Source organism: Parus major, chromosome 1 (assembly GCF_001522545.3).
Source record: "Parus major isolate Abel chromosome 1, Parus_major1.1, whole genome shotgun sequence".
Lineage (NCBI taxonomy): Eukaryota > Metazoa > Chordata > Aves > Passeriformes > Paridae > Parus > Parus major.
The window spans coordinates 86,531,530-86,554,802 of record NC_031768.1 but is presented as its reverse complement, the minus strand read 5'-3'; the positions used below and the strand labels follow the sequence as shown (position 1 = coordinate 86,554,802).

Below are 23,273 nucleotides of genomic sequence, written 5' to 3'. Positions count from 1 at the left end.
TGTGTATTAAAACAAAGGAAGCACCAGAAGAACTTCATACACAAATTATATAACCAACATAAGCAGTTTGCTCTAATGGACTGTCCGAAGCTTGAGATAGGAACACAGTCATGACATTAGACTGGGGGATCAGGCTTGGCCATATTTTAGCCCAATACCACTTCTGGGTGATATGTAATGAACTCTACTTCCTCCTACAGACATGTCACAGAAATACCACTGGCCCTGGGGCAGAGAGTACATTATTGGTAATGATGATACCATTATTACTGCTTTTTCTAGTCAGGACAGGTTCACAGAGCCACATTTTCTCTGTCCCATGACCAGGCTGCTGCTGTTTCCCCCTTTTTAAAATGTTATTACTATACACTAACAAAAGGGCCAGAAATAACTAGGGTAGAGAGGGTATTAGCTCTGGGCTCAGCTGTCCTCCATGTGGCATCTTTCTTCTAGTGCTGTTGCACCTTGGTAAAGAAGTGGAATTATGGTAGATCTGGCTTAGAGACAGCTCCTGCTCCTGACAGTTCTTTATAAGTACCCTGAGAGGCTGTTTCTGGTGGCAGCTGTAACTAAGGCCTTGGTGGAGTTTCCAAACATGTTCCTAGCAGCAAGCAGTGGTGTCCTGGTTTCAGCCAAGACAAGGACAATTTTTTGCATTAGCTGGGAGTGGGCATGGTTATGCGGGTGTAACCAGGACCAGATGCTACGCTACACCACCCCTTATCATTGACAGGGTTGGGGGGAAGACAGACTCCAAGGAAAGGGGCATTCCTTTCTGCTCTGAGAAAACATGTCAGAAACAGCCAATCAGATTGGTATTAGTTCATTGTCACTTCCCATGTAAACCATCTGTCTTACACCTTTTGTTGTTAATATTGTTGCTGTTACCATTCATTCTATGATCTCACTGCTGTTTCCAGTAAATTGTTCTTATCTTAATCCATGATCTTTGCCGTCTGTACTTCCAATTGGAAGAGGGAGCGAGGGGCAGCATGGTTTTAGTGGCAATATCAAACTAGAGAACACCATTCCTAAACCACGACAAAGTGGTCACTCCAACTCCAGTCTGCGGAGCTGAATGTGTGAGAAGAGGCTGCTACAATGCAATCTCTGTGAGAAATGATTTACTCTCCCAGCTCTGTGAAATTTTGGCTAGGGCCAAATATTGCTGACACAGAGAACCAATGAGAGAATGGCTGCCAAAGGGCGAGGGGAAAAAAGTTCTCTCACCTTGGCAGGCTCGTTCATCGTCCACAGGCTGGTAGCCAGCCTTGCAGGTACACCGTCCAATGGCCACCATCCACTCCCCTTCCCCATTGCAGTGCAGCCGGACACTCGAGGAGCCCGTCGTGCTCGTCTCTTCAGCGTTGGGCACACACGTCCCTGGGGACTCCACCAGCGACGTCCTCTCCCCGCCAGCAAACGTTTCAGGAAAGGAGGCAAATCCTTTCACCACAGCTGGGCACTTGTAGAAAAATACTTGGACTGCCACCAAGGACATGCAGGCTCCCGAATCCTGGAAGGCCAGGTAGAAGCCCTGCTTGGTGAGTGGCCCAAAGCTACGTACTTTAACATTCATCTTGACCACCTTCCCAGTGCTGTCCACCTGGGAAAAGCTTTCATCAGCTGCAATAGTGTCCACTTTGGTCCAGGGGCCCTCGCGCCACTCTGGCATGTCCTGAGAGGCTATGTCAGCCTCCGCCTGGTGGTAGTAGAGCGTGAAAGTCTCCTTGCAGGAAGAGGCCACGGTGCGCATGCTGGCACAGTCCCTCACGGAGAAGCGGAGGCGGACGTGGACGCGGTGGGCTCCGCGCCGCTCTATGAAGTGAGTGCGCAGCCAGTTGTTCTGACCCGGTTCAGCCACGTTGCACACTTGAAAGGTTCGGATCAGGCGCTTCTTGTCATCCAGGACACTTACCTCATCCCACTACAATGGATACAGAAGAGAAAAAAGAAACAGTAAAAAAAAAAAGGATTCGGTATTCAGCTGACCCAAAAATGCAGGACAGGCCTTTGTCTTCCCTTTCTCCTTGCCGTGCCTATGATTTGAACTTGTTGATGCCATGTGCAGCAGAGCATTCTAGACAGAGTATGACCCTGTAAAGAATAGCAGTCAAAGCTCTGAAGTAAGAACTGTTGTGACAGAAAACATAAATCATGCAAACTTGGTCACATGACATCGAGAATCTTAAAATGCAAGAGTCACACTTTCTTCCTTCCTATCTTCCCATCTCTTATCTCCAGAGACAAAACAAAGCACACAAACAAATGAGACAGAGCAACTAGACACTGTTCTCTGGAAAACACATTAAAGCAGAAGTCCCTTCTACTTTTTACCACAGTGGGAGCTGTGTTCTGACATCTCCTATGCACATAAACCACTCAGCATGACCACTACAGGGGCAGGTCCAGGTCTGATTTGTGCCTGGAGGAAGAATAAGGAGGGGTAGAAGCAGGTTCCTGCACAAAGCTATGAAACAAAACCTTCCTTACCCTCTCAACAAGCTTTTTAGAATAGGTACAAGGCCCTGGGTATGACAGAGGATGTGTACAATGAGAGAGAAGAGAATGAACCTGCTCAAGCATTCTCACAAAGGTCTGGCCAACCAGCTCCTCACAATAAGATCTGCAGTACGACCATTTGCCAAGAAGAAACAACAGCAAGTTATGGTCATCCGTGACTTTCTCCAGTGTCAAACAGAAGCACCCATCTGCAGCCCAGAACATCTTTTTAGGCAAGTTTGCAGCCTCCCTGGGCCCCAGTTCAGTGATGTCAGCAGATGATGGAAGAGCTTAGTACAGCCTTTGGACTACTATCCACACCTGCTTTTTCACATGGGTACAAATAATGTCCCAACAAAAAGTGCAAAGTTGATTAAGAGAGTTTTCAGGGCCCTGGGAAGAATGATAAAAAAATTCAGGAGAACAGGTAGTGTTTTTCCTCGATCTTTTCAGTAGCAGTAAGGCACTTTGAAAGAAACAGGTGCCAAGACATCAATACTGGCTTCAGGACTGGCACCTCTGCCAAAAAGGGTTTGTAACCATTTAAGAATCTCTGAGACACAGGGTGTGCTGGGATGTGACAGGATCCACTGTTCTGATGGAAGAAATGTATCTTTGCTCATAAACTGAAGGGACTTGGTTTGAGTGATTTAATCTGTAACTAATGGAGGAAGGGCATACCAACAGGAGACCTGAAGGTAAACTGAAGGTTGGCATGGCATAAACTTAGGATGGCAGTGCTAGTTGGGATCATGTATGCTGCTCCTGGCAGCATGGAGGGCTCAGGAGCACAGCTGAAATGTTTGTACACCATGGGAGCACTGGGCAATCATTCATGGCACAAAACCTAACAAGAGCAAGTGCCAGATGCTGCACCTGGGATGGAGTAACAGCAGGCACAAGTGCAAACTGGGAGAGGATTCTGGGGAGCGCCCTGCAGGGAGGGCCCTGGGGGTGCAGGTGGCAGCAGCTCAGTGAGAGTCAGCAGGGTGTGCCTGGTCAGCCCAGAGGGCAGAAACCGTGTCCTGGGGGCATCAAACAGGCAGCACAGCCGGGCAGAAGGGGGGATCACCCTGCTGTGCTCAGCCCTGGTGTGGCCTCACCCGGAGTGCTGGTGGCACTTCTGGGCACTGCTGCCTCTTCAGAGGGCTGGGAAAGTCTTTGTGTGCAGAGGAAGGTACAGTGCTGGTGGAAGGGCTGGAAGGTGTGACCTGGGAGGAGTGGCTGAGGGCTCTGGGCTTATCCAGTCTGGAGATAAGAGAGGCTGAGGGGTGACCCCCTTGCTCTCTGCAGCTCCCTGAGGAGGGGAAGGGGAGAAGGAAATGCTGATCCTTTCTCCCACAGATCCAAGACAGGATGCATGGGAATGGTTCAAATCTGCCTCAGGGGAAGCTCAGAATTGACATCAGGAAACATTCCTTTACCTAGAAGGTGGTCAGACACTGGAACAGGCTTCCTAGAAAGGTGGTCAATACCCCAAGCCTGTCAGTGTGTAAGAGACATTTGACAGTGCCCTTTATAACATGCTTCAGCTTCTGGTCAGCCATTAAGTGGTTAGCAGCTGGGACAGCTGATTGTTGTAGGTACCTTTCAATGGCAATATTCTATTCTATTCTATTCTATTCTAATCTGGAGGGGTAGCTGGAGAACTGTTTAGTGTCTCTGGAGCAGAGTGGAAGGAAGAGGGTAAGGAGGTGGCAATAGCATCCCACTCAGCATCCTTCTCTCTTAACAATTCGGCTTTGCATAATACACTGTGCTCAAATTGTTCATATGTACAGAATCTGTAAACCAAGTCTCACTGCTTCCAGTTTCCCTTTCTTCATCAGATGCATGCACATCTTCCCAGCAGAGGTACAGTCAAGAAGAGAACAAGGGAAATGCTTACCCCATCAGAAGGGTGTGCAGTCCAGCCTATCTCTGAGGTCTCTTGAGTTGTATCCAGAAGTATTTCTGTTTGTATTAAAAAAACAAATAAATAAAAGAAGTATTTTGTGCTATTCCAAGTCAAACTAAAATTTATCTGTTCCTCACAAGATTGTCTTGTAGAGGGCTTCCATACACCATAAATAAACATTAATGTTTTGAGATTAAATATGACAGGTTATGTCTATACTAATAAATTAAGAAGGGCCAGGACAAGGGCAGAGGCACTGGGCACATAATCATGCTAACTCATGACTCTCAAGTTGCTTGGCAATATTCTCACCAGACTTTCCCAGGCAAAGTATAAGCACACTGACAGCTTGGAGCAGTTATCATATTGAGCAACTAAGATGAGGCCACTCTCTTTTTGGAAAGGAAAGAGGGATACAAGATGAGCAATATAAATGCATGCCAGTCTCCTTAGAACTGGTTGCCCATTTTATTTGCACATGTAAGTGTGGACATGAGGCCAAGATACATTTGTTCACAGTTCTGGAACCAAATTTCTTTGGGAGTTTAAGACCCAAACCCAGATGATCCTGTAATGGATTCACTTTGTTCTGGAGCTGGGCATTACATTCCAAGCCTGTGTAGGAATCCCACTATTAAATAATCTGTTGCATCACACTGCTCAAGAGTAGGGTACTTCACAGGCCTAATTTATTCCCACAAATAGTCTGCATTTCCATTGTTTTTGAAGCTACCACTGGAGACAGATACCAGCCTTGACTGCTGTTGGACACTTTATTCTCTGCTTGGGTACAAAGAAACACACAAGAGATTTTGACAGTACAAACTATAAACACAGTTTAAACATAAACTCCAAAAGAGAGTGTCAGGGTCTGAGACCATCGTGGTATGCAAGCATGTGCTCTTTACTCTGTATATTTAGGACACAGAATAAGAAAATGGCTCAGCTGAATAGGTATTTACATGTGTTGATATTTACTGTATAAATCAACTGGCTTTTCTTAAATTCTGGGCTTTAATTGGTTATTCTGATTTTCATATTTCTATCTTGTTGCTTTAAAAAAAAATCTCAAAAAACAGATTAAAAAAACCAACACAAAATTTACGAGCAACAGACAGCTTACTTACAAATAAGATTCATGATCCATTATTAAACCTTGCAAAGGGTTTGTTCCATGTTTTATGCAGGAGAGAAATCCTCAATGGTTTTTATTTCCAGTTTATGGATTGCTTAAGTCACTATCCCTACCAAAACACCTGGGGCTTCATCCACATTAATTATTGGAAAGGAAAGACTAGGTTCATCCTAAAGCAGACGTGATCAAGTGAACAAGTTTATACAGACCTCAGCGTTCACCAATGTCCCTGAACTATATTCCCTATATTCCCACAGGACATTTTATACTTTTTAGACCTCCCTGAGGATGCAGCTCCTTGATTCAAAAGCAGTGCAAAATACCTGGGTTGGCTTGCCAAAACTGGAAAGAACTACCGGTTACAGCTAAAGTACAGCCCCACTAAAATTATGTTACAGACCTCAGGAAATGCTGAGCTGCTCAGTTCTCAAGGATAACTCAGCTCAGACAGCCCCTCTGAGCAGCAGAACATCTGCAGAAGGCCCATGCCTCCCTGAGGCACAGTGTTAGCTAGGCTGTCCTGGCAGCAGAGGAACTTGGCATTCCCCCATGCCCATTACCTTCTCAATTGCACAGCCTGGCACAGGGATTGCACTGTGTCATGTCATTACTTTGTCACTGGGATGTCAGACATGGCCTTGATATGCTGAAATAATATACAAGGCCATTTTTCAACACAGAAAACTTTTTTCCTAATCAGATCTGAGTCTCCCATTTACCAAAGTATAATGCTTTTACCCCATGGAAACTCTAAGAGAAAGTAAAATTGAGAGAAGTTAATCAGGGCATGGAAAGCCATATAGAAAGCGCAAAAGGAATGTAAAAGAAAGGAAACAAAGACTTGCTCAGCAGCCCATGCTCTGCCACGTTAAGCATATTCTCCAGGCAACTTCTCACCAGTGAGCAAGGTAATATTTACCCAGTAAATTTACCATGAGTATTTTACAAGCAAACAGAAGTAGACAGCCTGAAGCAGACAGAACTGTCCCTTTCACAGTGAATACTTTAAGTCAGAAACCACTAGAAAAATAAGAAAAGTACACAAGAATTTTGTGTGCATAAATCTCACTTTGCAGCCTACAGCCAAAAGTCCCTCACTATTTTTCTTCTTCCTCCCTCTCCTACTGGCGTTATGCCTTGAATCACATCCCCAGTCACACTAGCTGCATGCACACTCATAAATCTAACAAGCTGTTAAACTGCTCTCTAGCTCTGAGGACAACAGGCACACTGTGGTTCATGTTCCCATGACTAAGAACTCCAACCCCACAGAAGCCCATGGCTGCATGCAAACCACCCCCCAGGAATGGTCCTCAGTCCGTCCTAACCTCTGACCTATGTGTAGGCACTGTCTGTGGTAAGACTATTCGGCATGGGCCAAACAAACCCATGGCTGTGTTCATAATTTAACAGTATGAATGACTACATGTGTACAGGTATAAGCCTTCACTCTGACACTTTATTAGCACTGGTGACTGATGTAGCATTCCACATCCTCACTGTGCTGGGCCAGACCAGTACTCTGCTGTTCTTCAGTGCAGATAGAAACAATACGTTCTGCTGAATTTACCACCCTGGAAGAAAAATGGCTTGCATCCTTTTAACATTGCTCAAAATCAAGGGTTTTGCAAGATCAGGTTAGACCCAGGCTCAGTGGAGCCCATGATGCTGCTAGAGGCAACACTGATTGAGGAATCTCAGGGTATCATTAGAGTAATATTCCACTCTGCATTAAAAATGGGCAAGATACCTGAGGAATCTAGAAGCTTTCAAACACGTGAAATTATGACAATTCTACAATACTTCTTTCACTCCTGGTTTAATCTCAGTTTTGAAGAATGATATTCCAATTTCATATTACAAGTGTTATTTTAGTTCAAGGAAGATAAAAATAACTGATGAGAGATTCCTCTGTATTTCTCTTCCCTAAACTAAAAAGAAAAAAACATCACTTTTTATAGAAGAGTCAAATGGGTTCATTACACTCTGCAAAATCTGAACTATCATTTGAGTATCCTCAGTTCTTGCAGGCCAGAAAGGGTGAAATAAAAATCCCAAATACTTCAGCTAGTACTATTCTATATTTACATCACAAACCAATCTCTTGGGCTACATTATGTTATAATGTCAACATCCAGAAAAACTGGGCAGAGGCTAGAAGCTGCTATGACAGATCAGGCTGTTCAGAATAGGCACATTAACAATTTTCAGATTTTGTCAGTACTTTCAAGCAAGACTATTAAGTGCTTGTGTTATAGACAAAATGATCCCCTGATGCAAGAGCATGACAATTCACCCAAGGATGACTGACCCTTAGACAACCTTCATGGAGGCAATGATGGCCTAACAGCTTTCTGGATTGAAGAGCATTTGCCCTCAGTGTCTTAACAGTGCAGTGGTGCAAGAGGGAGTTATACAACCAAAGCCTTGCAAACTACAGCCACAGACAAGAGAGCTGATCCTGAGAAGAGAGGAAAATGATCCCTTTACCTGTGTGGTGAGAATCTGGTACTAAAACTGTAGAAACACTGAATGAAACAAGCTGGAAGGGAGGTACAGAGGTCATCTTGATCAACACGCCACTCAAGGCCAGGCTAAATTACCATAGATTGCTCCAAACCTCGTCCAGTTGAATTCTGAGCATATCCAAATGTACACCAGTAGAAGGCAAAGGGCACTATGGTAAAAGGTAACATTCAAAGAGTTTGCTTTGCTATGGAGCTGAATGCCCCAAGCAGCAAAACTTGCTCACTTAACAGACTTGAAAAGAGCTGAAACATTTCTGAGCTTATTCTGCCTTCTATGATCATGCCTTGAACAAGTAAGAAGAGTGTGAATGTTCTCTAAGAAGGCTGGGGAGAGAAATCATTCCCTGGGCTGGTGCAAAAATAGTGTCAGGAGCTGTCAAATCCAGTAACCTCACACAAGCCAGGCTGCTGCAGCTCCATGGCCCCAGGTACAACCAAAAGCAGGGTTAAGTGAGTATTCCAAACAGGCACACACACAAACACATGCAGGCACTGCACATCTGTGAATGGCCAGCCACAAAGATCAACACAGACAGAAGCACTCACCAGTCATGCAAAGAGAAACAGCACCACCAATGGCCTCATCCTGCTCCCCTTTCTAGTTGGTCAGGATTAAGGTATCTTAGTGGGAAATACATATGCATTTATAAACAATGAAGATCTCTGCAATAACTGTCCTTAAAGATTAAACCTCCTGACCTCTGGATCTGTGGTCTCTCCGTCTGCTGGCATCTGAAGCTCCCAGCCCCACTCGTGGTGTGAGCAGTCAGACAGCCTCCACTCACTGATACATCCCTTCACACACACAGAGGCACACTTGGATCCTCTACTAACTGGCTTTAAGGGTGCAGCCTACCCCTGGGGGCTAGCCCTGGGAGTTTGCTCTCCTGGGTTGCTATTCTGTGGATCTCTCCATGAAGTGGTCTTTGACACTCAGCCGATCCAGAAGCTGGCCCTGGGATCATCCTGTCTCTGGGTACACTAAGATACGCAACACACAGACAGTACTCTCAAAGAACCCCCAGAATTCATGGCCACCAGAATAGCTGACCTGGACCTCCTGATAGTTGACCATCCCTCACTAGATAAACCCCTCCATTTTTCTCACTCATAGAGACACACTCATTCCATCTGGTGTCTCACTCCTCCTCCAGACTCTGCTCTTCCCCTGGCTTCCCAACCCACTAACTCCACCATCAAGCTAGTCTGCCTTGATATAGAGATCACAGGCTCACTAATACAAGCTCACTCACTCCAGCTGCTTGCATCACAGATGCACAGATCCTATGACCTGTGGTCCACCCTGAGCTCCTAGCATTTGATTTTCATCCATTCCATGATCTCCAGTTGCTGGTAGCACTGACTCATGGGCCATTATGACCTGTGGTTCAACTCCAGTTGCTGGTATATAAATGTACATACACATACACACACAAAGCCCCCTCACCCAGGTAACTGATGAAAAATGGAATTTAATAAGAAGATAGGATAGACTGTGGTGGTCAGATGCCTGACAGCCATACTGACCTGCAAGCTGGTGTATGTGATTGGCCCCTTATCTCTCTCTGCTTTCTCACACTTAATCCTCCCTTTCCACATCTATGGTTACTCCCCTAAACAACCTGCAGTAAATTCTGCAGGTTATCTTCCCTACATCCCATTATAAACCTCATGCCCTTGTTTGCAATAATCTTCTTCAATCTAAAAGGTGTTCCAGACAGCACTTCCACTGATTTAACTTAATTGGTTCCATTCCCACCCCATGGACTGATCACACTCCTGTGATAGTACTTGGGAGAAGCTGGGTCAGGGAATTTATTTCTCTTTTAGGTTATTCAGATTCCCCTGCCTTTCACTGTTCCTCTGTGCTCCTTTGAGCATGGGAAGAGAACCCTTTTATCAGGAACCTTTTATCACTCTTATAAACAATAATATATATGTGCATGGGGTCTATCATCAGGAGACAAAAGACACTGAAATCTTTGGGAAGCCTTAAATACACTAGAACTTCTTCCAAAACTAAACAGCAATTGTGGTGAATTAAATAATATATAAATAGCTAATGACATATGCAACTGTAGTAAGTATTCTGTTTTTCAAAAATGAGTTGATCAAACAAGTAGAAAACCAAACAAAACCAGCCAAAAAATCCTACTTGTTCATAACTATCCAACACAAAAGTTGCTGTTATTTTTTAAAAGAAAATGTCTTAAATTTTAGCTATGACTTAACATGAAAAATCAAGCTACAGAGTTATAGAATATGTCTCCTAATGTAAAAGAATATATACAAAACCAATCTATATGAGACAAATGAGTTCGAATTTTTTTCTTGTATAAAACTATATTGTCAATCCTGCAATGAATGATCCTGTATTACTTCTGCAATGCTCCTTTTCAAATGCAATTAATTTTAGAAAAGCTATTTGGAATCAATGGGATATGTGTTTAGTAAGTTCCATGAAGTTTAATGTAATTTAACTGCTTGCTATGTCAGAGCAAAATGCTGACACTCTCAGAACATCAAAGTTGTCATCTGCAAGGAGGAATTCTCACACTCCAACCAGGAGTTATGTACCATCTGTGAAAGAGAGAAATGACAGCCAAATGGTGTAGGATATGGAAATACACAGCTTTTTGCAAGGTAACACAGTTTTTAAGCTTTATGAATGATTGTGTATTTTCCTCTTTCCCAGCCCCTTTCTTTTGTTAAAGCTCTAAGGAAACTGCCAGGATTAGCATGTTGCACTACTACTGATGTCAGAAAATGCAGACATCAAGAAATTAAAATAAAAAAAGTTCCAACTTTGCATATGAAATCAAGTTAAATTGCTATCTACAACCTTTCTAGTGATACAATATAATATCTACTCTTCCACAGCTAAAGAAGTTCATTCTCCAAACAGCCACTAGTAAGTCTAGAACTTACCACTACCACTGCCACCAAACCAGCTACTTCCAATGACAGCACAGCATGACTTTTAATGCTCATCTATGTTTTCCTGCTTGCTTTTTTTCATAGACTCTAAATAAGTGAGCTTATGTCTTCCCAAGTTTTACCAAAGCATTCACTAAAAATCCTGGAGACTCTACACTACAGGAATGCCATTCCTTTTCTATGAAGCTTTAATTAGCTTTGAATATAAACAGTGTTATTTGCAGCATGAACAGTCTCTCCTGTCCTACTGGCCTCCAAGCAGCAGTTTGAGAAGAGATTCAACACAGGGCATGGTACAAAGCTGGGAACAGGGATGTCCCTAGCACAGGAACTACAGAGGAATTGATTATGGAAGAAAATTAATCAAATGGAGCTGCTGAGACTGACCAAGAGGATAAACCTCTGTCTGTTCCCCTTTACAAACAGGCTGCACATCCAGCCCAGTCTCATTCACCTTCTGCATGTCTACATCAGGATATTCCTCAGCCCTGGGCTTTCCAAGCATGTGGAAAAGTTTTTGGCACACAAGAGAGCATCAGGAAAGAGCTGTGAAGAAAATGTTTGCTAGGATTTTAATAACTCATGTGAATCACAAGCAATAAAACTAAAAAGTTAATTTCACTTTCCCCCCACGCCCCAAAGTAAAATGACACTAATTTAAACCTTTCTTTGTATATACTAAACTGCATATAATAAACCAAAAGACAGTGGTATTTTTCGCTCTGAAGATCCCTCTGAGGAAGCTATCTTTTCCTCCACTTCAAAGGCAAGCCAATTTGAACAATCAATACATTATTTTCAACAACCCAAGATAACAACCAGTTGGTAGAAAAAATAGGGGGAAAATGAAATGTCTGAGCTCACTGCCTTTTTTCTTCCATATTCTTCCATATTCTCTTTTGCCAAAGAGAATAATACAAAGAGGTTTTACCAAAGCAGAATTATTCTCTCTGTATCTTGAATTTCTGCAAGATACTTAGGAAGATTGTCCAGCTGTTCTGCAAGCTTGAGAGCTTGTTGTAAAATAAATGCAGTCCCTTACATACAGAACACACCATTCCTCTGGAACATATTTAATGAGTTCTTCAAAATGAACTCCGTGTTTACAGCTGTAGACATTTATAATGCCATCAAAGCAAAACTAATATTCTGCATAAAATTGATCCCAGTGCCCTAGCAAGAGCTATTTCATTAACAAGTTATCACTTGCTCTCACCTGTCTTGACTGCAGCCCATCAAGCATTCTTAAATTCTATGCTTCACAAATTTTTACAATCAGAGAGGTTAACCTAAAATGTTAATTTAAATATTCAGTGATAAACTGTAATTACATACATCCATAGATTTTCAAAGAAATAAAATTACTGCAGTTCTTTATGTAGCTTTGAGAAAAAGGAAAAATCTATTACCTCACCCAGCATGTGGCTCAGAAGTAATGCTCTCAAAACTAAATCCTCAAAAACTGTTGCAGAACTATAAACACTGAGAAATGTGATCTTAATGAAAACTTTTGTGAAATTGTGTTTCTTTTTATAAGGCTAAAATAATAAGTATACAAATGTTTTCTGTTTGCAAAGCAGCCTTCCCTTAGGTTTCCATTCAGGCTTTTCTTTTGGAGTAAAAATCATGTCTGGAAAACTTTGCACAGACATGCTCATTCCTAATGAAATCAGTGTGTCCAAATACTAGAGCTGTATTGAATAAATTCAGCCTCATGTCTCCTTTTTATGCATTAAAACCAATACCAACAAAATAATTTCAATTGCTTACAAGAACTTCTTTACTTCTGAGTCATGAGGGAGTTTAAAGTCCCATTAGGTCCTGTAAAAGCATGCTGCCTTCTTTCTATTTGGGAGGCATTATGCCTAAGAAGTATTTGCTCTTTTCATAATGTATATAAAGATGGTCTGAATATTTTGACTACTTCCCCTCTCTATTTCTTTGAGAGAGTTTCTCCCTCTTTTCTTAATGATTAACATTAAGGTTTAGAAAATTTCAAACAAAGTTTGAACAACATTTAGTTTGAGACAAAAAGTGATTTACATTCAGACTTTAACTCAAATGCCTGAGAAACACTAGGAAGAATTGATTTTCCCACTTGGTCAATTCTCTTTAGTTGGAGGTGAAATGTATTTTAAACACCATCTGAAACTTCTGAGAAGCTTTCCAAAAACTAAAGACCACATTGGATATTCCCTATATTTTTCAACTTAGGTCTGAAACCTGAATTTCAAGTTTCTGCTGTATATAATAATGAGTCAACAAACAAGCCATAGGCCTTTTTCCTTCCTTATGGACAACTCTGCACTAAAGCAAAGCTTTCTACATACTTATCATCAGACTTTCCTCCCTTACCATATAATTTTTCTTTGACTTTTGACCACAACAAAAATACTTACCTCTGAGATGTAAATCAGCTTTGGAGTGCAAACTTAGGACCATGCAGTACAGTCACAAGGAAGATGCTGACTACCCTGACTCTGAATTGAGAGTTGAAGTTTGGTTCATGGACACTTTTACTGCTTCCTCTCCATAGGCAGAATTTTACTGTCCTATTTCAATCCAGGCAGGTCAACTATGTGTTCTGTGAAGCTGTATCACACAGTACTTTCTAAACTCTTTAATCCCTACAAACTTTCAGGAGTGAGCACTGAATTAAAAAAAACATTCACTTGCACAGGCATCGCCCAGTTACTTATTATCTGCAGAGAGAATTTACATTTTCCCCCCTTTTCTATCTTGGTTTCTCTACCAGTTACAGGAGGAATTACACAGTAATTTGTAATACAATTTTAAAATGAGTAATTCACTCATTTCATGAAATGAGAATTTCAGAGATTTAAGAATTTGTATTATAATCTTACATCAATTATTTAGTCTCTGAACTTCCCACACACACTGCATTCCCTTCCTATTAAGAGAAGGGATGCTTTAACAAGCTTTCCTCTTTTTACTAGATCTCACACTATTCTCCTTTCCTTTTCTCTAGGTCTTTCCTTGCTTCCCTTTGATTCCATCTCTCCCTCCTCTCCTCTTTCAGTGGCTTTCAGAAATGCAAGAGATGAACATTCATCACAAAGCAGTACAGTTCACTGAGCACATGTAGCTGCAAGGATATTCTTGGAACAAACAAGGGGACTGTTTACAGTACCTCTGCCCTTCTCTAACTCTCTTCCATAGCTCTAATCTTATCTCCTGCTCTCATCGCCCTCCATTCTATCATCTATTCTTTCTTCTACCTTTTTCTTGGCACCTCTTTTCCCCTGCCTACCTTTCCCCTACCCTGCCTTCAGTGCTTTCTCCCTCCTCTGTCTGCCGGCTGAATGTGAACTGTCTCTTCTTGTTAATGCAAAACATTCTCTCCATATCTATTATTTGAGGCAAGTTTTTCAGAGGTGAGACAAAAACTCTTGATTTCAGCCCATTGGGTGCTGTCTTCTCAAGCAGTACAAATATCCAGAGATCATTTCACAAAGCAAACGTGGTGCAAGAACAGGAACACAAGAATCAAATACACGTAAAATATAAACAAGGGGCTTATTCCTGGAGAAAAAAAAAAATCTGTTCTTTGAGGCAGGCACATCTGAGATAGTTAGTAGTAATGTTCACTAATGATCCTTCATAAGAGGGTTTGTCTCTCCCACCAGAAACAATACTAACAAGTTTTTAAATCCCAAGAGATAGCGATCAATCATCAAACAGACATGTGCTCAATGCTCATCTGGACTAGGATATAAGCATACTGGAGAGCACACTTCTACTTTTTTTTTTTTTAACCTCTACAGAGAACTGTTCAAAGTTGTTGCAAAACATCCATTCTTACCTTCTAATGAGGTGACTAGATGAAAGAAGAAGACCATCCAGAGCCAACCCATTCCCGACACTCTTCTTGCACTGATGCCAGCATTAGAATCCATGAAGATTCTCTGTAAATACCACCATCTTCAACAAGCACACACCACTCCCTTGAAATGGTCTGAGATTTCTTGGAGTGTTTGAGTATCTTCCCAAATTAAAGCACAGAGGTCTTCACAGAGAAATACTGTTTAAGAAAAAACAGATGATAGAAACAGAAATCAGGTCACTCTAACACAAAACTGACAGTTTTTATACAACTGCTTCATCATTTAGTACTTCCAAGTTAGAGGCGAAAAGGAGTAGCACAGACCCAGTATTTACCATCTACTGACCCCTCAAGACTTCAGTCAGTCACAGGTGCTTTGTGCACTGCCAGTAGACACAGATTTTGAGACTTTCATGGCATCAGTGACAGTGTGGCTCCCAAATCAATGCTCAATCTCCACCACAGTATAGGCTGTACTACTACTGAAGTCCTGGTCCTTTCTGCATCTTTGGCAATGTTTCTTGGAAGGTGTCCATTCCATTTCCCCTGTATGCTTTTCAAATTCTGTCTCTTGTAATTTACACTTTGCCTTTTAAGGCCTCTGCAGGGCAGTAGCCATGACAGGAGAGTTTTTGCCAGAACAAATCTGCACAGCTGACACACTTGTAACTGCATTTCAGATGCAGGCATTTGTCCCTTTAAGCATATGACTGCACAACACTACCAACTTGGACAGTATTTTTCCCATTGATATGTCGTACGTGAGGAAGCAAACGTTGTGATATTTAAGGTCAAACAGGGAGCCTGCATTACAGCCAGAAAAAGCACACAAGTCCAAGTTTATTATCTTAAGTGGGAAAAAATCCAAACAAAACTCTACCACCACCGTTAAGAACCTGACATAAAAGCTTATCTTACAGTAAGGGAGCAGCATGTCGCTTAATCCAGCATTGCATTAGATCAATACAGCATAACAATTTTGCTAAGCAAGGTAATTCTAGCTCCATCTGTCCAATTCTCAGCCCACCAGAGAAATATCACAGTAATATGTAGGTTGCATGCAAAAAGCCAGTACGTTTTGTTTCTTCAGGTGCTCTTTGAGCAGAGCATTGAAAATGCTCCAATATCTTCAGTGACACAGTGAAGCGTAGCTAAGGAGAAAGAAAAATGTCTCAGGCAATGTACAGAAATGGCTCAATAACTTGGCTGAAAGAGGGAGGGGAGAGTTGTAATTAAAAGGGGCAGACTCAGTGCAATTATCTGAAAGCCTTGCAATAGGGGATTTGAGCAAGTTGGGCATAGCAGAGGAAAAAGCAGCCTGGGGAGTATGCGAAAAGGCAGTGGAGTGCAATTAGATTTGCTTTACCAGAGAGGGAGAGAAATTCTGGACAGGATGGAACAGTTCTGTCTTCTGCTGCCCCAAGTAAGAACCTGAAGCACCCAAGACAGACGAACCAAAGGCACTCCGAGCATCACTAAAATGTAAGGAAACTAAAGGGATCTCAGCAAGAGGCAAAAACTTTGATTCATGACTTCAGAGGAGAGAGAAAAATAAAGTCCATTAAGTATAACTGAGGAAAAATGAAGATTAAATGTGAGGATGGATATAATACAGGTACTGCTTATTAGTTTATTTAGCATGTATACAACATGACATGTCACGGAATAAAAACACCACTGAATGCAACTGCAGAAAGGAGAACATTCCAGGGTGAAAGATCAGAATGTTCTTCTTTACAGAAAGAACTATCCAAGCTCACAGCAGTGTTCTCCTGGAACAGGAGTGAAGACTGCTGCATGAGCCACCAAAACTAAGACTGCGTACACCAAAATCAAGCCTGCAAGACATGTCTACATGGAGACATAAATACCATTTGTACTGACAGTCAATCTGTAATATTATAATACCTTAAAGTTTTTTATTAGGCCAGTAAAATCCTAAGAGATGAGGACTTTGAAGCATTCATAATGAAGGCAAACAAATGCAGAAACAGAGGTCAAACAAACTGAAGAATATTTTAATATCTGTCAATGGGACTTCATTTATCTGCAGAAGGCTTGGAAACAGCTCACAATTCAGATTTTCTCATGTCACATAATTTCTGAGTCACAGAGCAGAAAACTGAACCCAAATATACTTTGGCTGCTGGATCTCAGGCCATAGCATTGAAATTGCCACAGAAAAGATATAACTAAAAAACCCCTCGTACACGAAACAAATTCTGGCTCCAAGGAAACCAGCTGTTCTTCTGCTGCTCTCCTCACCTGCACATCTCTCTTACAACATCTCTTTGCCTTATCCTGGTTGGCCCTGTATCCCACCAAAGTTACACTGCTCTCCAAGAGGAATCATACAGCCTTTGTCAGGATTAGACTGGCAATTATTTTCCCTGAAATAAACTGTGGTTAAATCAAAAAGCTGGTAGTGATTTAGTAGATAAAAAAGGTATTTTTTTTTAGTTGTTTTAGTTTTTATATTTTTATTTTTATTCTGCCTCTTCCACACCTCAATGAAAAATGCTTACTCCACAGTGAAGGATAGAGAGAACATTATGGAAGCATTTAAGGGAGAGTAGGAGGGAAGCACTAGCCTCTGTGAATTAAAGAGTACTGAGCCCCTAAATTGCTAACCACTGCCCTGCCCTTCCCCCTAGCACTTGATGTGTACAGAATCTGACTACACCCAGAGACGCTCATCTTTCATTCTTCAGTTCTCCTACCACTTCTACCCTACCCCAAACTACGTAAACAGAAACCTCAAACCATCCCAACTTTCAAACCACCCTCTTCTCTTGTCCACACAAGCATCTTTCCATGGCCTTCTCAGCTAGTTACTTCTTCCAAAACTGCTTTCAGCAAGATTACTTCCCTTTGCTATTGAGTATGGAGTCCACTATTCCCCACTCTCCTCCAAATCCAACTGTAAAGCAATACATCTTCTGTGCACAGGATCCTTTGATAAACTTAAATACTGCTTCTCATCCTTTCTCTCCTCCAAGTACATGAACTTACCACTCATGTACCAGCTGTCAATCCTCTTATGCTAACCTTTCCTTAAAGGATTTAACCCATTTTTAGGCATAAATTTCCTTAGCTAGTGGAATGATCTCCATCTCCTGGGAAGTCCTGAAAATTTTAAAGCATCTGAGAAGTGACAGTTCCAGAGGATCAAAATGCCTTTTAATGATTCAAACTTATAAAACTGTGAAGATCCCAAGCAGTCAGAAAACATCAGTCACATATGACTTTTACTGTAGCACGAAGCTCCAAGAGATGGAAGTTGGAAGTTTCTGGGTTGTCTCCCTACATCATTCACCAAAGCTATCATGACTGTTTACTTTGGCATCATCACTGTGGTACCTAGATTACCAAAATTTATGTTTGAGATCTCAGTTAAAGAGAGAAATACAATCACCACCACTATTTTCAAGAATCCTGGTTTCTTAGCTAAACAACCAGCAAGGGAGAAGAGTTCTTTGGGAAGCTTGTCAACATGAGTTTTGAACACCACCAAGGATGGAGATTCCCCAACTTTTTGGGCTTCTGTAGCAGTGTTGAACAGGGTCATTTTAGATTTTTTTTTACTGGGTATTTTTTTTTTCTTTCCTTATATGTCATCAGAATCTCCTTTGCTGTCTTCTGTTTCTATCTCAACAGAAGAGAGTCAGCTCTTGCCAAGCACCTCAAAGCTTCTTCTACCCAAGACTGAAAACACAAGCCATTTCAGCTGGAAAGCCTTGAATGTGAAACAGCATGCCTGGCTTGACTGGCACTGTTTAAGTCCTGTTTATTCTCACCAGACAGGGCCAGTGCTGTAATTTCTCACTTTTTCTGAACTCAGTCTTGAAGTGGGAATGCTTCAGTACCATCTCCAGGGAAATGATGCTCAGTGCTACAGAAGAGACAGTGATAGTGCTCCCACATGTGCTAAAACAACTGACAGTAGTACAGTTCTGTGCTTGTGAGATTCCTGTCACAAAGAGGGCTGCTGTCTGCCCATGATGTACCTAAGCTGTGGCAAAGCATTTCAAGCAGCCAGTACCTTTGCAGCAGCTTCTTTATGCAAATAAAGGATTCCCTCAAAGTTCAAGCACTGTCAGCGATGACACCTGAAGAGCCATAGGGCACCAGTGCTGCTAAACAGGTCGGCATTAATTGAGAATTCCCTTCCATCAATGCATGTGTTTTTGTTAGCAAGGAAGGAGGTTTGCTCCAAGGTTTGTGCAGTCATTTATTTTAGAATACCCCAATATGTCTGGAGCCTTGATGGAGGTGGTCATGCACATGACAAACCTGAGGGGTCTCCTTAGAATGGACTGCTTTTTTATTCTTCTGAGGTTTGCATGGCACTCAGACTGATCAAAAACAGTGACAGCTAGATGAACTGTGTTAATTCTGTGCTGGCCACAGGCTCTTCTGGACCTAAGCTTTGAACAAAACCCCTCCTTTTCTTAACCTTTTGACTCCAACCACAAAACTTTAGACAGACCTTCACTGAAGAATGTTCTAGCTTACTACACAGACAATATGTAGTCACAGATCAGAAAACAATGTGCAGTGGCCCTGTTTCCCTCTGACAGACACCACCTGCAGAACCTGACATGTTATAGCATTAAACATTCTTCTGAACCATGCATCTGTCTGGCTTCCACAGGAGGAATTCAAGCACGCATTTAGAATTAAGAAAAAAGCTAGAATTGCTCAGGTACTGCACAAGCTTTCTGGAGAAAAGATGAGGGCCTGAATATAGCTGTTTCTTTGAGTTGTACATTTTAAAATTCAAGAAAACAGAGAAGCGGATTAATGTCCACCTAAAGCCAAGTTTTCTTCGTGTCTCCAGTGCCAGGAAGAGGTGCTGTGTGCAGACGACTTGCAAGCCTGGCCTCTGTGTGACCCTCTTCCCTACTCTTCCTCTGGTATCCACAAATACAAGACAAAGATTACTAGAGAATATCCCCTAATTCCTTGCCTTTAGTATCTCTTTAGGAATTCACCCAATCCCTGTCTTGAACTTGAAACAGATTTGGAAAGATATCTATCCTCGTGCAACTAAGTATTTTTACGTATTTTAAATTGTTCTACTAATAGCAGCTGAAATCGTAACAGTGCCAAATTTTTTATGCTTTCAATTCTTCTTATCTGTTCCAAGAACTTTTCCAAATCATCTTGTTTCCTCCCACAGGAACAATGCTTCTTCCTCGTTCATTGTTAACTGACTCCTCTAGGCTTATTTCACAGTAGAAATCATAATACGGGTCTAACTTCCCTGTGCTACACTTGATTCCACAAACTTTCCCCGTATTTGTCATACTTCTTCCTCACACAAAGGATCTAGACGCAAAATAAATGCACCTCAAAAATTCTCCAGAGTAGAGAAAATGCTGTACCTTTGCAAACACAGTCTTTCCTCCTCCTGCACATTTTGCACTGTGACTCATATCAGCTTAATATTATCCCTCAGCAAGTACCATTAAAAAGATAAATGAGCACAACATCTGGGAGAGTCAATAAACTACTATTCCAATTAATTTGTGCCGCACACTGATTCATCACATTTAGGCAGAGTACAAAATGTGGAATTAATACCTCTCATTCATGATAAATAGGGAATCATGATAGTATTACACATCAAGCAAAAGGCCTCCCCCCCTCCTTTGTTGCTCCCATTTCTGTCCTACTGTAATTTCTCTTTTGCCACTGGGATGCCCTTGCAGCAATGGTCATTCATCTCACTGGGATAAATCTCATGATGCTGTTGTGAAAAGCTGTCACTCAGTGCCTGTCCAGAACTCTGAGCATGACATAATACTGCCTACCTTCTTTCTTAGACAATAATTACAATAACTGCTATTCATAGAAATCTTTCTACGCCCCAAACAGGAAGTGAATGGGGGGGAGAAACACATAATTTATCCCTCAGGGTTTTAATATAATGAAGTTAATGTGTTTTCTTCAAAAATTCTGTTACTGGGGCACATAAAGCACCACAGAAAAATGACTGATTAAATAAATAGCTCATTTTGATAGTTTCTGTATATCCTTTCATCCTCTGTTACTAATTTAGATTATTTTTAATGACTCCAAACTACTTTGAAAATATCTGAGAGTAGAATTTATCAAAAAAAGCCTTATGGATTTTTTTACAGTCTGTTGATTTATTTAATTTTGAGAGCAATGCTCTAGATGAAATGTATAACTAATAACTATTCCTCAAGAGCATACTTCATAAAATATTTCTTCTAGCTGGCTTGATCATTTACTTCCTACAGATTATTTAGATAGAGTTGTGTCTGTCTCTCTTGGGATCCCTTAAGTTTACAATGACACTCCAAAAGCTGATTCAGAATGTTCTCCAAAGAAAGGCATTCATTTCCTTGTTTACCATGGAAACATCAGGAGTCTTGAAGCTGATCTTCCATGCCCTGATTATACATTTCCTAGTGGAATCCAAATTAAGAACCTCCATAGCTCTTACAAGGAAGAAAGAGACGCTTATTTTCATGAATTTTTATTAAACCCTTGAGCTCAAATAGGGTGCCCAACTTAGAAGCACAATCACTCCAGTGACCTCGGCAGTCAGTGGACTGAGCTGAATCACCAGCTAAGATCTGCACTAATTAAAAAAGGGAGCTATGGACAGCTGAACAGCTCCCTCCCGATGACTCCTAGGAGCAGCCCAAAGGTGTCTGGGGAGATTCCGAGCCTCTGTGCCGTCTCCCAAGCCACACAGGAGGCCAGGTTAGCATCTCTTTAGATAACTACAGTGCTTTCCCTCAAATCTCCCTTCTCTGCCATGACACACACTTGGCTAGAGTAGCTTTACAGCTTAGCTTGTAAATCTAGTCTCTCCTCCCAAGCAAAATTCATTCACAGCTGCCCTGTGTTTCTGGAGACTTTCTCAATGCCTCCACATCATGTTTTGCTATGCCTAACAAAGATAGACACTGATCACTTGAAACTACAGAAATTTAAAAAAATATTCTAATTAAAGATACAGATTCTTTCTTCCATCTAGTATGTACTTGAATTACATACATATTAAACACAATTTTAAGTTCCTGAAAAAAAATCTTTCTACCTCACAAGATTTGGCTTCACTGATAATTTTTATAGAGATTTATGTAGCTTTCAAAGAGACACTGGCAATTTTAGTCAAGTTTCTAACATTAACACCTGGAAGCAAAATCTAGAATATTAACAGCATTATAGAATGAAAAATGTGAAGAAATTAATTTTTCTTTATGTTATCCATTACTTCCTGATAGAAACTTCTAAAATATAACAGGAATTGAAGTGATACAGAAATTACTCCCTTTGAATTTTTATACAGTAAATAAAGGAGAGTTCTCAAACAGGGAGAAATTAATTAACAGCTGTCCATCACATTTATCTTCTTTGATGGTAAGAGAAGATGACAACTGTACCCACTGGGTATGGTTTCACTGTCCTGCTATTGATTGTATCCTAATTTCTCAGGATACTTCTCTCAGTACAACTGTGCACAGATCTCTGCACCTTTATCTGTGTGGAAATAAATATGATGTTATCAGCTTCAAGTATAATTTATCTTTGACAATTATACTTTCATCTGTACAAAAGGAAGACATAAGGCTTCAGCGAGGAAAAAAATACACAATTCACAAACTCCAGGGCACAGCAGCAAACCTTTGTCAAGCACTGTGTAAAATGTTGTATTCCCAAAACTCTAAACACAAAATTTTAAGTTTAGAATACTAGACTCAAGTGTCCTTGAAGATCACCACATTATTTACTTCTAGGTGAAAATAATCTGTGGTACTAAAAATTCTTTGAAAATTGACACTTCCTCCTCTGACGCAAGTTTAAACAAACACCCTAAAATTCACTGAAATTTTACAACAGAAGACATCTGAAAACAAGAAAAAATATGCATCCTATTTTGGTATTTGAAAGGGAAAGGGAAATAACACATTTTCACAAATAGTTATTAAACAGAGGATGTGTTACTGTCCTGGTTTTGGCTGGGATAGAGTTAAATTTCTTCTTAGGAGCTGGCAGAGTGCTGCGTTTTGGATTGAGAGTACTCTTAATAACACAGATGTTTTAGTTGTTGCTAAGTAAAGATCACTCTAAATCAAGAACTTTTCAATTTCCCATGCTCTGCCATTGAGGAGATGGACAAGAAGCTGGGAGGGAGCAAGGCCAGGAACAGCTGTCCTGAACAGGCTGAAGAGGTATTCCACACTTTGGAAGTCATGCACAGTGCATAAACAGAGGGGAGGTGGCCAGGATCTGTTGATTACTGCTCAGGGATGTGCTGGGCATCCATCAGCAGGTGGTGAGCAACTGTACCATGCATCAGCTGTGTTTTCTGGGGTTTACACCTCCCTTCCCTTCCCTTCCCTTCCCTTCCCTTCCCTTCCCTTCCCTTCCCTTCCCTTCCCTTCCCTT

General features: G+C 41.4%; 1 protein-coding gene across 2 annotated transcripts in view; it reads right to left on the bottom strand.

The window, feature by feature from the left end:
* The window catches only part of EPHB6 (EPH receptor B6), a 68,667-nt gene that overhangs the window by 34,356 nt on the left and 11,038 nt on the right, over positions 1 to 23,273 (bottom strand). For both annotated transcript variants that reach the window (XM_015637818.3, XM_015637808.3), the window contains exons 2-4: positions 14,823 to 15,041; positions 4,391 to 4,455; positions 1,231 to 1,927 (exon numbers count right to left, since the gene is read on the bottom strand). In XM_015637818.3, the coding sequence (XP_015493304.1) occupies positions 1,231 to 1,927; positions 4,391 to 4,455; positions 14,823 to 14,916 (856 nt within the window). In that variant the 5' untranslated portion in view covers positions 14,917 to 15,041. The remainder of the gene's footprint in view (positions 1 to 1,230; positions 1,928 to 4,390; positions 4,456 to 14,822; positions 15,042 to 23,273) is intronic.